A 15,834-nucleotide genomic window follows, 5' to 3' on the forward strand; every position below is an offset into this window, starting at 1 on the left:
CAAACGGTCTGCACCTAACCATATAACTTTCGTAAACACTCATCTGTCAGACTAGTTTTTGAAGCAAGTGACGTTTCCGGCTTCGATGACTGTGGTTTTTGGGGCGCCAGCTAATAGAATTAAATCAATCAGTAAACTGTATCTCACAAGGTTAAAGAAACTTTTGTCGAAGTACCTTCGTCCACATCACTGGTATGTCGACTATCGTCGTGTCGTTGACCTCCCTGTGGAATCGGAGGTCCTTAGGCGTTCGGGCGTTGAGCTCTGTCGAGTCTTTGACCTCTCTGTGGATTCGGGGGTCCTAAGACGTCCGGGCGTTGACCTCCGTCGAGTCGTTGACCTCCCTCTGGATTCGGAGATCCAAAGACTTTCGGGCGTTGACCTCTGTCAAGTCGTTGACCTCCGGGCCTTGACCTCTTGTCAAGTCGTTGACCTCCCTTGGAGTCGGAGGCCCCTAAGATGTTCGAGTGTCGACGCTGGTCGAATCGCTGACCTCCCTCGAACACCGAGGTTGTGTGAGGTCTTCGGAGATCGAGAGAGACGCAAAATGGTTCTGGGGAAATCAGAACCTTCGTTATATACCCGGTCCAGAAGACCAGTTGGGTTGATGACCCCTTGGCGCTTCGAGTGCTTGGGTCAGGCAAGTCCCCTTTATCTCAAGCAAGTGGTCAACCTGGAAGCTATCTCTGTAATAAGACTTGTAACAAGACGCGATCAGGTATAGAAATGTGTAACGGAAAGTTAAACTGCAATGTTGACGCTCTACTGTTTGAAGCATTTCCGAGTGACACCATTGCAATTCCTTTCTTTTCTTTGCAGTGGTCAGACCGGCATCTCACGCGGACGTACGGCGATAGTGATTTGAAAGCATCAAACAACTTATTCAGTTCAGTGATAAATATTTGTCGTCTCAGTTTCGAGCAACAAGTAACATTTTCCCGCGGTGGAAAACTTAGATATGGGCATTACTGTCATTCTTTGGCTTCGAAATACACTATTTGTCATTCTGTCATTCTTTGGATTTTATTTTTCTGTTTGCGCATTTTTCTTCTTGTAAAAGAACACTGTTGAATTATACCAGTATAATCGAAGTATAATAGCCAAAAGTCAAACAGATACTGAATTATTAGTAAGCAGAGGAATCTCACACACACGTAATATATATAATTATATTTTATATATATATATATATATATATATATATATATATATATATATATATATATATATATATATATATATATATATATATATATATATATACACACACAAGTATAATCAGTATAATAGCCAAAAGTCAAACAGATAATTAACTCTTGGTAAGCGGAGAAATCTCGCACACACACACACACACACATATATACAATATATATATTATACACGTGTGTGTATAGGTTTATATATTTATTTGTGTATTTATTTATGTATTTATTTATATACTTATTTATTTTATTCTTATTCTATCCCTGTTAGAAAAGGGCTTTCACGGTTTCTGTAACGCCAGAGATGGGAATATTTTTTATTGTTAGGCTCCAGCAGTGAAATAAATATTCCGACATACGCTGAATCAACTTTCCTGGTCATCCCGGTCAGGTCACCCGAAAATTTAGTAATTGGATCATTGACAGTGCAGTGGTACTTCCCTGTCTCTCTTTTATATCTTACTAGACTCACGACATGATAGGTCACTTACGTTGTCCATTTTCTACTATTTGTAGGTGAGTTATGTTGGACATGTTTTATTATTTTTAGACCAGATATGTTGTCAATTTTCTATTATTTTTAGGTCGGTTATATTGTCCGTTTTCTAATATTTTTTGGTCAGTTATGTTGTCCATGTTGTTCTATTTTTTTGGTCAGTTATGTTGTCTATGTTTTGCTATTTTTAGGTCAGATATGTTATCAATTTTCTGCTATTTTTAGGTCAGATATGTTGTCAATTTTCTACTATTTTAGGTCGGTTATATTGTCCATTTTCTACTATTGTTAGGTTAGTTATATTGTCCATGTTCTACTATTTTTAGGTCAGATATGTTGTCAATTTTCTACCATTTTCAGGCCAGTTATTTTGTCCATGCTCTACTATTTTTAGGTCAGATGTCCATTTTCTGCTATTTTTTGGTCAGTTATGTTGCCCATTTTCTACTATTTTTAGGTCTGTTATGTTGTCCATTTTTTACTATTTTTAGGTCAGATAAGTTGTCAATTTTCTACTATTTTTAGGTCAGTTATGTTGTCCATTTTCTACCGTTTTTGTTCGGTTATGTTGTCCATTTTCCACTATTTTTAGGTCATATTTGTCAGGTATGGTCTACTATTTTTTGGTCAGTTATGTTGTCCATGTTCTAATATTTTTAGGTCAGTTATGTTGTCCATTTTCCGCTACTTTTAGGTCATATACGTCGGCCATGGTCTGCTATTTTGCGGTCAGTTATGTTGTCCTTGTTCTAATAATTTTAGGTCAGATATGTTGTCAATTTTCTACTATTTTTTGGTCAGTTATGTTGTCCATTTTCTACTAGTTTTTGGTCAGTTATTTTGTCCATTTTCCACTATTTTTAGGTCATATAATTATGTCGGCCATGGTCTACTATTTTGCGGTCAGTTATGTTGTCCATGTTCTAATATTTTTAGGTCAGTTATGTTGTCAATTTTCTACCATTTTTTGGTCAGTTATGTTGTCCATTATCTACTAGTTTTTGGTCAGTTATTTTGTCCATTTCCCACCATCTTTAGGCCATGTATGTCGACCATCTTTAGGCCATGTATGTCGACCATATTTTTTACTATTTTTATGATAAGGAATGTCTGAATTGGAAAGAGAAACAGCGATGTGTATACGGGTGTATTAGTCTTTGTTGTATGCATTATAGATAAGCATATGGGTATTCCAGCGCTTTGGGTAGAATAGGGCCAGTACTTAAGAATATTACACCGTACATTTAGGTAAAAATAACCCATTTTCTCACAATTACTAAAAGAATTGGTTAAGAATGCTCTTCTCTAAGACGGGAATGTAAGAAGAGCAACGAAAACTCTCAGAAAATCAGAAAAAAGCGATGTTTTTTTACTAATGTTAGATATAGAAACCTTGTTTCAGTTACTGTTCCCTTTTTGAAGGAAATGTGTGGGCACCATATTCCTAAGGTATATTTAGAATGACTGCTGTAAATATTGATGCACTAAACGGTTAATTACTAACTTCATACGTTTAAGGGAGTCTGTGAAGACAAACCACAAATCTGCGTAAGTTACGAAGCAAATTTAGTTGTTCCTCTTACCAGATCTGTTTCTGCTGCTTCATTTAAATATCTGCCAAAGAATGTTCTAGCATTCCCCCCCCCCCCCGACGCTATTGTTTTGTAATATTTATGTTGGAATTGTTAATTATTTTTCCAGTAAGTACATATTGTTTTGTAATATTTACGTGGGAATTGTTAATTATTTTGTCAGCTAATTTTCACTTCAACACAAAATAAAAAATTGGTGCTTCATTTTTAGAGCTTTTCTTGCTAATTATTGTTCTGCTAGAAGTCTTAGATTCAATCTGCCTTAGAGCCGAAGTTCAGTTCTCTCATTTGATTGGCAGTTACAAGATTCATACAGTATATATATATATATATATATATATATATATATATATATATATATATATATATATATATATATATATATATATATTTTGTATATTTATAAAATGTGACAAGTGGTTATTATGTAAAAGTAAGTAACTTAAAGCTGTGTGCTTGCAACTCAGAAGACTTGAGTTCAAATCTCCCTGTAGAGCTGAAGATCAGTTCTCTCATTTCATTATTTATTTGTCAGTTACAGCATTATACATATAATATAATATACATACATATATATATATATATATATATATATATATATATATATATATATGTGTGTGTGTGTGTGTGTGTGTAATATATGATTGTGTGTTTGCATATACATATGTTTCATTATCAGAACAGGTTTCTATGTAAAACAATTTAGAAGAAAAGTCAGCACGAGAGGAGATTATGAAAACATTATTCTAACATAATTATTTACCGTTTGTTTTAATTCTGTGCCTCCAGAAAGGTATTCAGGTTACGTTTTCCACGTGACTGACATTTTCATATTTTTCCGTCCACATTTATACATGTTCTCATTATTAATAATAATTTAATTATCAAATGTAATCACAGTTACAAAGGCATTCTTTTCCATTTCGTCGTATGAGCTCTTTTTTTTTTTTTTTTTTCCTGGAGATAAACTTTAAACATTTACAGATAGAATGTTTAAACATTCATAGGTCGAATGTTTAAACACTCATAGGTCGAATGTTTAAACATTCATAGGAAGAATATTTAAACAATCATACATAGAATGTTTAAACATTCATAGGTCGAATGTTTAAACACTCAGAGGTCGAATGTTTAAATATTCATGGGTAGAATGTTTAAACAATCATAGATAGAATGTTTAAACATTCACAGGTAGAATGTGTAAACATTCATAGGTAGAATGTTTAAACATTAAACATTCATAGGTAGAATGTTTAAACATTAAACATTCATAGGTCGAATGTTTAAACATTAAACATTCATAGGTCGAATGTTTAAACATTCATAGGTAGAATGTTTAAACACTCATGGATAGAATGTTTAAATATTCACAGGTAGAATGTGTAAACATTCATAGGTAGAATGTATAAAAATTCATAGGGAGAATATTTAAACATTCTTAGGTAGAATGTTTAACCATTCATAGGTAGGATGTATGAACATTCATAGGTAGAATGTATAAAAATTCATAGGTAGAATGTTTAAACATTCTTAGGTAGAATGTTTAACCATTCATAGGTAGGATGTATGAACATTCATAGGTAGAATGTATAAAAATTCATAGGTAGAATGTTTAAACATTCATAGGTAGAATGTTTAACCGTTCATAGGTAGGATGTATAAACATTCATAGGTAGAATGTATAAACATTCATAGGTAGAATGTTTAAACAATCATAGATAGAATGTTTAAACATTCATAGGTAGAATGTTTAAACATTCATAGGTAGGGTGTATAAACATTCATAGGTAGAATGTATAAAATTCATAGGTAGAATGTTTAAACATTCATAGGTAGAATTTTTAAACATTCATAGGTAGGATGTATAAACATTCATAGGTAGAATGTATAAAAATTCATAGGTAGAATGTTTAAACATTCATAGATAGAATGTTTAAACAATCATAGATAGAAAGTTTAAACATTCATAGGTAGAATGTTTAACCATTCATTGTTAGGATGTTTAAACATTCATAGGTAGAAAGTTTAAACATTCATAGGTAGAAAGTTTAAACATTCATAGGTAGAATGTATAAACATTCATAGGTAGAATTTTAACATTCATAGGTAGAATGTTTAAACAATCATAGATAGAATGTTTAAACATTCATAGGTAGGATGTATAAACATTCATAGGTAAAATGTTTAAACTTTAATAGGTAGAAATAGTAAACATTCATAGGTAGAATGTTTAAATATTCATAGGTAGGTAGTTTAACCATTCATAAGTAGGATGTATAAACATTCATAGGTCGAATGTTTTAACATTCGTTGGTAGGATGTTTAAACATTCACAGGTAGAATGTTTAAACATTCACAGGTAGGATGTTTAAACATTCATAGGTAGGATGTATAAACATTCATAGGCAGAATGTATAGAAATTCATAGGCAGAATGTTTAAACATTCTTAGGTAGAATGTTTAAACATTCATAGGTAGGATGTTCATCAGAACGGACACCTTAAGGTATATATATGTTACGTCTGACCATATGCTGCTCAGAGATGAAGTTATTACTGTATCTGTTTATGAATATTGGAAGTTAATATATGACTTAACGCAGGAAAAAATAGCCAATCAAGTAATTAAAAGAAGAAACCATATGGAAAACAGTACGCAGTAAAGACGACAGTGACATTGAATATTACTACGCCCAAAGAAGGTCTCTTGTATTATTATTATTATTATTATTATTATTATTATTATTATTATTATTATTATTATTCATAAAAATCTCATAATAGCATGAGTCACTAAAATGTTGAAGAAACCCAGAATGGGGCAAATGTCAATATATATTAGAAATATCTACACAAACGAGAGCTTTCGAGAGAATCGAGCAGATTGCATAAAGCTGGTTTATATATATATATATATATATATATATATATATATATATATATATATATATATATATATATATATATATATATATATATACGTACATACATACACATTTACACCATTGTGGATTACTTCACCATTATTATTATTATTATTATTATTATTATTATTATTATTATTATTATTATTATTATTTCACAGGAAGAGGCACATCATGAACAGCGACTCCCACTAGGGACTAAGCTAAGATTATGACAATGCCACAGGATTTGCTTGAAATCCAAGAGGATTTGATCGGATTTTCTGCGTACATAATACGGTCAGTGAGATTTAATTGTTATTAGCTTCTTTTATCTGTCATAATGGTGTTATACATTATTCTATACTTTTATAAATACTAGTTTTTCTTTCATTTGCGCCACCTTATATCCTCATGACTTTCCAAGTTACGGAAGAAATGGCTTTATTATAGAATTAGAGAAAGAAACGTAGGAAATTAACTTACGGGAAACCAGATAGATTAAATTCCTGACAAGTTACAAGGGGTTACAAGGATTAAGATGACTCAAAGACTTATTAGTCGATCCGAGTTTGAGAGAGAGAGAGAGAGAGAGAGAGAGAGAGAGAGAGAGAGAGAGAGACTTTACAAAGAAAAAGTAAGCTTTTTATTCCTATTTCCTCATACCTAACACACATACACACACACACACACCCAGAGAGAGAGAGAGAGGGGTGAACTATTTAATTCAGGTTTTGAACTGATAGAATTATGAGAAAGAAACGTGGGAAATTAACTTACGGGAAGTAATAGTTTCAGAGAGAGAGGGAGAGAGAGAGAAAGAGATTATATTACAAGTTCTCACCATTCCTGCATCTTATAATTCATACATTTTCCAGCACATTCCAGAATCCGTTTGCATAAAATGAACACCAGGCGTTCCTTAATGAACGTCACACTGAACATGCGCTTAAGCATCTTTGATTTCCGCCAACTCGGTGTACCTTACAGGCACGATTTCCTGCTTGCTTCTAAAGTAAAATTTGCGAATTAGAATAACATTTCCATGTATGTCATTTTTTACTTCGTTCGGGCAGGAAATAAAAAATCACTCCGAGCTTCATACGTTTTGTAGATCTTTTTTTAGTTTTCTGTAAAAGAAAACTGTTGAGTTAGTCTTGTATGGCCGTCCGCACTTTTTCTGTCCGCCCTCAGATCTTAAAAGCCGCAGAGGCTAGAGGGCTTCAAATTGGTATGTTGATCATCCACCCTCCAATCATCAAGCATACCAAATTGCAGCCCTCTGGCCTCAGTAGTTTTCATACTATTTAAGGTTAAAGTTAGCCATGATCTTGCTTCTGGCAATGCTATAGGACAGGCCTACACCGGGCCGTGGCTGAAAGTGTCATAGGCCACGGATCCTACAGCATTATACGCTGTACAGAAAACTCGACTGCGCTGAAGAAACTCCGCCGCATTTTTTACTTGTTTTAATATCAAGGACTCTTCATCGTTGGAAGTAATTAACTGTTTACCTTGCATTTGTATTAAGTATATACGATCAGAATAATTACATGATAGTGCTATAACAGTGATACAGTACTTGGAGAGATTAATTATTTTGTATATGGTAAGAATATCCATTTTTTTAGTATTTCCTAGATAGTGACCCCCCAAGGATTTTAACCCGGTATGTCTCCGCCTTTGCTGTGTTTAGTACAAGTCCGTTGGGGATTACCGTAAAACATAAGCAAAAGACTGCAAATATCATAAAGATAATGACCCCCAAGAAATATTAGTCCTAGATAACGACCCCCGAAAGCCCTTGGGGGTCACTATCTAGGAAAGGTCCCTTTTTTTTCAGAGAGAGATAGTTTTGTGTTGTGAATCTTAAGTGCCCTGTTTTCTAAGAAAATAAAAATTTTTTAATATGCAGATAATACAGTTCTTGTTACAGTTGTCCACTCATTGAAGTGCGAATATAGTTGTTGTCAGTCTTAACTGATGTACTCGTATGTAAGAATTATTCAGTAGGGTAATAGATGGGGTTCAAGTTATCCTCGGAAAAATTATTACTTTTTTGATTACCCGATGTCCACTGCCTCCCAGTTTATAATTCAACGCGTATAGTTACACTGTACTATACTTAATCGTCATGAGTATTGGATAATACTCTGGAATATTGTCGACTTTAAACTCTCTTGCTTTTCCCCAACCCCTTAACAATTGCTTCATCGTGCAGCTGCGAGGTTTTCCTCCAGTTACACCATTAAAACCTCATAGGTCCCAGTGCTTGGCCTTTGGCCTAAATTTTATATTCCATTCTATTCTCATGTAGCCCCAGTGAAATGCAATGTTGCCTGAAATTCAGGTATAGAAGGAATGGCTTTCTATATCTAAGTAGAATTTTGCACAACGTTTCGAGCCTTTCGTTTTGCCATGATTTGAATGTTGTCTTCCTATCTGGGCATCTACAGCCTCCCGGGTTTGCTGTTTTTCATCCGGAGTTGCTCGAAGCTGTGATTTCCTTTGTCCAAAAGATTGCTCGGGGCCATCGTTGGAAGGTAAATTTTTTAATTGTGTGTCATAAGTATTGACTCGACAGAATGCATCAGTTCCTGTCTAGAGTACCTGTGCCTTTAAAGTTAGCTCGTGTCAGTTGCTTTGCTGAGTAACGACATTCATATTTTTCTGTTGAGGTGCCACGATGTCATGTGTTTTGTTCCCTTTTTACCTTTATTCGTGGCAGAGATTGAAGCTGACGATTGTGAATTACAGAGAGTCTGTGATACTTTCCAACGCCGTGTGCCGTTGCTTTGAATTCTGTGGCTTACACCACTGTTTAACAATGACCGATTTATACCAACTCCTTATTTCCTTTGCTCTGTATATCGCTTCACATACTATTGTACCTTTGCTGTCAAAAATGACGGTAATATAGGAGAGGGTCGTGGCAGAAAGTTTCGACCCTTGAGACGTTATGCCCCGTCCTGAAGCTCGAACCAAGGTACCTTCCTTGATATTTATTTGTTATTAACAATTATTATTATATTTATAAATTTATTGTTTTTTCTGTTACTTTTTAAGCCAGACCCTGCACGTGTGATTTCCGATCTAAGTATCGTTTTAGTTTTCTGAAAAGAAAATTATTTTGCCGGCTTTGTCTGTCTGTTTGCACTTTTTCTGTCCGCCCTCAGATCTTAAAAATTCCTGAGGCTAGAGGGCTGCAAATTGGTATGTTGATCATCCACCCTCAAATCATCAAGCACACCAAATTGCAGCCCTCTAGCCTCAGAAGTTTTTTTTTATTTACGGTTAAAGTGAGCCACAATCGTGCGTTTTGCAACGATATAGGCCAGGCCACCATCGGGCCGTGGTTAAAGTTTCACGGGCCGCGGCTCACACAGCATTATACCGAGACCACAGAAAGATAGATGTATTTTCGGTGGTCTTGATTATACAATGTACAGAAAACTCGATTGCACCGAAGAAACTTCGGCGCATTTTTTACTTGTTTATTATTCATATGTGGTAGCAGGAGCGCTAGAGATTGATATCATCCGTTCATATTCTGATTTAACACTTGATATTTTGTATATATCGGTTTGAATAAGTAGTCAACTGCCAATGCTGTTTAGCTGAAGGAGGAGAGGAATACTTATGAATGGTTGGATACGTGGCATGAAAGAGGTTTTGGAAAAGATGGGTTTTATTGTTCAGGAAGCTTTGATTGCGTGCAAGATGGGGTGAAAGGTATAGTATGTTTGGGGAGTGGGGAGGGGGAAGGAGGTTCGACGTGCTCCTGATGAATCTTAGTTGTACGTATGAAGCAGCCAGTATTGTGAAAGTTTCAACTTATAGAGGTTTGTTTCATAGTTCAGCATTTAAAGTATGACTGTGGCATTGATTAGTGTGTGTTGTTGTTTTACAGAGACACCCTCTGTTATGGGAAATGACTTAGTGTTGAGAAAAATTCTTCCTCTTTTTCTTAATGATGAGAAAAAAGAACATTTCTTATTTGCTTGTGCGCTCAGATAAAGATTCAGAAGAAAAATCAGTTATCATTTATTTATTTATTAAGTATAAAACACGAAATTATTCTAAGCACCACATAAAACATTTCAAACAACTAACAATAAAAACTACATTTGATTAAAATATCACATATGAGCAAAAAGAAACAACATAAACAATATTCGATACATAACACTTTGGCAGATTCGTGTGTCAACAGACGCTATTTATTCGATGCACTGAGGTTTCATTTCTGGCAAACAAACAAAAAAAAAATTACTCTTATCAGTTACAATACTGTGCATTAATTGTCGACCAGTCATTAGTGCCAGACTAGCTACAAAAACTTTTTCAACTCCAAATCGCTTTTAAGCTGTTTTTTAGCCAAGAGTTGTAAGTTGACTTCCGGGAATAGAAGCAAATGAAAGCGGATTACTTACTATTAGATTCTGACTTGGAATACTGAGTGGGTTACTCTGGGCCCCAACTACAAACCCTGTTTGAATACTTTGTACTAATGGTGAAGTGTGTACCACTGGCGAGGTGAGGATCAAGGGAGTACTGGTTCCGAGAGAGAGAGCAGAACCTCCAGCAGGAAGTAACTGAGCACCGCTTGTTACAACAGGTACTGAGCTACTTGTTACACCTGTTGATTGTCCCGACCCAAAGAATCTTGCACCGCCAACAGATGCAAAATCAGCTAGATTTCCTGTTGGACTTTGTTGTCCCAACAAAAACACTGGTAGCTGTTGAATATCGGTACCTAGAGAAGTTCCAGAGCCACCTGTCAGAAATGATGCTGAGGTGCCGGTTAATACTGAGGACGAAGATGCACTAGAGGATGCTGTAGATGAACCTGTTGCAAAGGCACCACCAGAATGGGATCCAGTTAGCACTCCAGAGGATGAGCCAGAAGAGGAAGTTGCTGCCGAAGAAGCTCCAGCTGAGGTCAGGGCTGATGCTACTGGAATTGATGATGATGCAGATGAAGATGAAGCACTGGAGGATACTCTTGACGTCCCTAAAACATTAGACACTGCTGATGAGCCACCTTTCTTATTCACCTTCTTACCAGAGACATTTCGTCCCTTTGCACCTGACGAAGAACTTGTTGAACTAATTGCTGCACTAGATGAAGAACTTGCAGAAAATTGTGAACCTCCTCTTCCAGATGTTGAGACTGAACTAATGCTTGGACCAGAAGGAGTGATGCTAACAGGGGCCCCAATTATTGTAGCCTGGAATCCACGGTTAGTAATGGCAGGGCGTGCAACTCCTGCAGAGGAAGAGGAGGCAGCTGAGGAAGCAAGAGATGGACCCCCTGGGTTGAAGCCTGATCCTGCTGCTGCACTAGAGGATGATGCAGATGCTGAACCAACAGATAATCCTGAACCTGCTCCTGAGCTAATTCCTCCAATACCTGCCGACCCACTACTACCAACCACCCCTGTGGAAAAGCCCCCATGTCCACCAGCACTTGTAGAAACAGTAGTAGTTCCTGGGCCTCGATTTGAGAAACCTCCAAATCCACTTCCTCCCACCAAAGCTGATGCAGCTCCAGACCCTCCAACTGATACTCCTCTAAATCCACTACTTCCTACTAAAGCTGATGCAACACCAGGGCGACCAGAAGAAAATCCTCCAAATCCACTTCCTCCCACTGAAGAAGAAGCAGCACTTGAGCCACCTGCTGAAAATCCTCCAAATCCACCCCCACCTGCAGAGGCAGATGAAGCTCCTGACCCTCCAGCAGAGAGACCTCCAATGCCACTGACTCCTACTGAAGAAGAAGATCCTGCAACACCAGATCCACCAGAAGAAAATCCTCCTAATCCAGGACCTCCTATTAAAGCTGATGCAATACCAGGGCCTCCAGAAGAAAATCCTCCTAATCCACCACCACCAGCAGACGCAGATGCAGCTCCTGACCCTCCAATGGGAAAACCTCCAATTCCACCTACTTCCACTGAAGAAGATCCTCCACCTCCAGAAGAAAAACCTCCCAATCCGCCACTACTTGTGGAGGCAAAAGCAGCACCTGATCCTCCAGAAGAAAATCCTCCTAATCCAGGACCTCCTACTAAAGCTGATGCAACACCAGGTCCCCCAGAAGAAAATCCACCTAATCCACCCCCACCAGCAGACACAGATGTAACTCCTGACCCTCCAACAGGAAAACCTCCAATTCCACCTACTCCTACTGAGGAAGAAGATCCTATACCTCCAGAAGGAAAACCTCCAAATCCACCACTACCTGTTGAGGCAGAAGCAGCACTTGATCCTCCAGAAGAAAATCCTCCTAATCCAGGACCTCCTACTAAAGCTGATGCAACACCAGGTCCCCCAGAAGAAAACCCTCCTAATCCACCGCCACCAGCAGACACAGATGCAGCACCTAACCCTCCAACAGGAAAACCTCCAATTCCACCTACTCCTACTGAAGAAGATCCTCCACCTCCAGATGAAAAACCTCCAAATCCACTACTACCAGCTGAGGCAGAAGCAGCACCTAATCCTCCAGAAGAAAACCCTCCTAACCCAGGACCTCCTACTAAAGCTGATGCAACACCAGGTCCCCCAGAAGAGAATCCTCCTAATCCACCACCACCAGCAGACACAGATGCAGCTCCTGACCCTCCAATGGGAAAACCTCCAATTCCACCTACTCCTACTGAGGAAGAAGATCCTCCACCTCCAGATGAAAAACCTCCAAATCCACCACTACTTGTTGAGGCAGAAGATACACCTGATCCTCCAGAAGAAAATCCTCCTAATCCAGGACCTCCTAGTAAAGCTGATGCAACACCAGGTCCCCCAGAAGAAAATCCTCCTAATCCACCACCACCAGCAGACACAGATGCAACTCCTGACCCTCCAACAGGAAAGCCTCCTATTCCACCTACTCCTACTGAAGAAGAGGATCCTCCACCTCCAGATGAAAAACCTCCAAATCCACTACTACCAACTGAGGCAGAAGCAGCACCTGATCCTCCAGAAGAAAATCCTCCTAATCCAGGACCTCCTACTAAAGCTGATGCAACACCAGGTCCCCCAGAAGAAAATCCTCCTAATCCACCACCACCAGCAGACACGGATGCAACTCCTGACCCTCCAACAGGAAAGCCTCCAATTCCACCTACTCCTACTGAAGAAGAAGATCCTCCACCTCCAGATGAAAAACCTCCAAATCCACTACTACCAACTGAGGCAGAAGTAGCACCTGATCCTCCAGAAGAAAATCCTCCTAATCCAGGACCTCCTAGTAAAGCTGATGCAACACCAGGTCCTCCAAAAGAAAATCCTCCTAATCCACCACCACCAGCAGACACAGATGCAACTCCTGACCCTCCAACAGGAAAACCTCCAATTCCACCTACTCCTACTGAGGAAGAAGACCCTATACCTCCAGAAGAAAAACCTCCAAATCCACCACTACCTGTTGAGGCAGAAGCAGCACCTGATCCTCCAGCAGAAAATCCTCCCAATCCAGGACCTCCTACTAAAGCTGAAGCAACACCGGGTCCCCCAGAAGAGAATCCTCCAAATCCACCACCACCAGCAGACGCAGATGCAGCTCCTGACCCTCCAACAGGAAAACCTCCAATTCCACCTGCTCCTACTGAAGATCCTATACTTCCAGAAGGAAACCCTCCAAATCCACCACTACTAGTTGAGGCAGAAGCTGCACCTGATCCTCCAGAAGAAAATCCTCCTAATCCAGGACCACCTATTAAAGCTGATGCAACACCAGGTCCCCCAGAAGAGAATCCTCCTACTCCGCTTCCTCCCACTGAAGTGCCAAAAGGCGAACCCCCAAACCCACTACCACCAACAGAAGCAGATGAAGATCCTGATCCGCCAGCAGAGAAACCACCAAGTCCTCCTACACCTGCTGAAGCTGAAGAAGATCCTGCCCCTCCTGCAGAAAATCCTCCAAATCCGCTACCACCAGCAGAGGCAGAAGCAGCTCCTGATCCACCTGCTGAAAAACCACCAAGTCCACCTAAACCTGCTGAAGCTGAAGATGATCCTGCCCCGCCTGTGGAAAATCCTCCAACTCCACTGCTACCAGCAGAAGCCGATGCAACTCCTGACCCTCCAGAGAAACTACCAAGTCCACCAACACCTGCTGAAGCAGAAGATCCAGCACCTCCTGCAGAAAGTCCTCCAAATCCACTACCACCAGCAGAGGCAGATGTAGCTCCTAATCCTCCAGCTGAGAAATCTCCATGTCCTCCTACTCCTTGACCTCCAGCAGAAAATCCTCCTAATCCAGTGTCACCAGCAAATGCATCCCCTGATCCTCCAGCTGAGAAATCTCCATGTCCTCCTGCTCCTTGAACACCAGCAGAAAATCCTCCTAATCCAAAGTCTGCAGCAGATGCATCCCCAGACCCTCCAGCTGAGAAATCTCCATGTCCCCCTAGTCCTTGACCTCCAGCTGAGAAATCTCCATGTCCTCCTGCTCCTTGACTTCCAGCAGAAAATCCTCCTAATCCAGAGTCACCAGCAAATGCATCACCAGACCCTCCAGCTGAGAAATCTCCATGTCCTCCTGCTCCTTGACCTCCAGCAGAAAATCCTCCTAATCCAGAGTCACCAGCAAATGCATCCCCAGACCCTCCAGCTGAGAAATCTCCATGTCCTCCTGCTCCTTGACCTCCAGCAGAAAATCCTCCTAATCCAGAGTCACCAGCAAATGCATCCCCAGACCCCCAGCTGAGAAATCTCCATGTCCTCCTGCTCCTTGACCTCCAGCAGAAAATCCTCCTAATCCAGAGTCACCAGCAAATGCATCACCAGACCCTCCAGCTGAGAAATCTCCATGTCCTCCTGCTCCTTGACCTCCAGCAGAAAGTCCTCCTAATCCAGAGTCACCAGTAAATGCATCCCCAGACCCTCCAGCTGAGAAATCTCCATGTCCTCCTGCTCCTTGACCTCCAGCAGAAAATCCTCCTAATCCAGAGTCACCAGCAAATGCATCCCCAGACCCTCCAGCTGAGAAATCTCCATGTCCTCCTGCTCCTTGACCTCCAGCAGAAAATCCTCCTAATCCAGAGTCACCAGCAAATGCATCCCCAGACCCTCCAGCTGAGAAATCTCCATGTCCTCCTGCTCCTTGACCTCCAGCAGAAAATCCTCCTAATCCAGAGTCACCAGCAAATGCATCCCCAGACCCTCCAGCTGAGAAATCTCCATGTCCTCCTGCTCCTTGACCTCCAGCAGAAAATCCTCCTAATCCAGAGTCACCAGCAAATGCATCCCCAGACCCTCCAGCTGAGAAATCTCCATGTCCTCCTGCTCCTTGACCTCCAGCAGAAAGTCCTCCTAATCCAGAGTCACCGGTAAATGCATCCCCAGACCCTCCAGCTGAGAAATCTCCATGTCCTCCTGCTCCTTGACCTCCAGCAGAAAATCCTCCTAATCCAGAGTCACCAGTAAATGCATCCCCAGACCCTCCAGCTGAGAAATCTCCATGTCCTCCTGCTCCTTGACCTCCAGTAGAAAATCCTCCAATTCCACTGCCATCACCAGAGGAAAATATATCACTAACCGCACTTACACCTCCAAAGCTAGATGAAGCACTAGATGCAGAACTTGCAGAAGCACCTGAGCCTACAGCAATATCTGATGGAATCTCATGAAGAG

At 39.7% G+C, this 15,834-nt stretch overlaps 1 protein-coding gene and 1 long non-coding RNA gene across 2 annotated transcripts in view; one reads left to right on the plus strand and one right to left on the minus strand.

The window, feature by feature from the left end:
- The window catches only part of LOC136844677 (uncharacterized), a 161,824-nt gene that overhangs the window by 28,415 nt on the left and 117,575 nt on the right, over positions 1–15,834 (plus strand). Inside the window, exon 2 of the long non-coding RNA XR_010854964.1 lies at positions 6,375–6,492. This is a non-coding gene — a long non-coding RNA (uncharacterized lncRNA). The remainder of the gene's footprint in view (positions 1–6,374; positions 6,493–15,834) is intronic.
- LOC136844593 (uncharacterized) overlaps positions 14,864–15,834 on the minus strand; it is a 4,155-nt gene continuing 3,184 nt past the window's right edge. The window contains exon 4 of the mRNA XM_067113883.1: positions 14,864–15,834. This exon is cut by the window's right edge and continues 4 nt beyond it. Within this exon, the coding sequence (XP_066969984.1) occupies positions 14,864–15,834 (971 nt within the window).

The sequence above is a fragment of the Macrobrachium rosenbergii genome, chromosome 13 (assembly GCF_040412425.1).
Source record: "Macrobrachium rosenbergii isolate ZJJX-2024 chromosome 13, ASM4041242v1, whole genome shotgun sequence".
NCBI classification, from domain to species: domain Eukaryota; kingdom Metazoa; phylum Arthropoda; class Malacostraca; order Decapoda; family Palaemonidae; genus Macrobrachium; species Macrobrachium rosenbergii.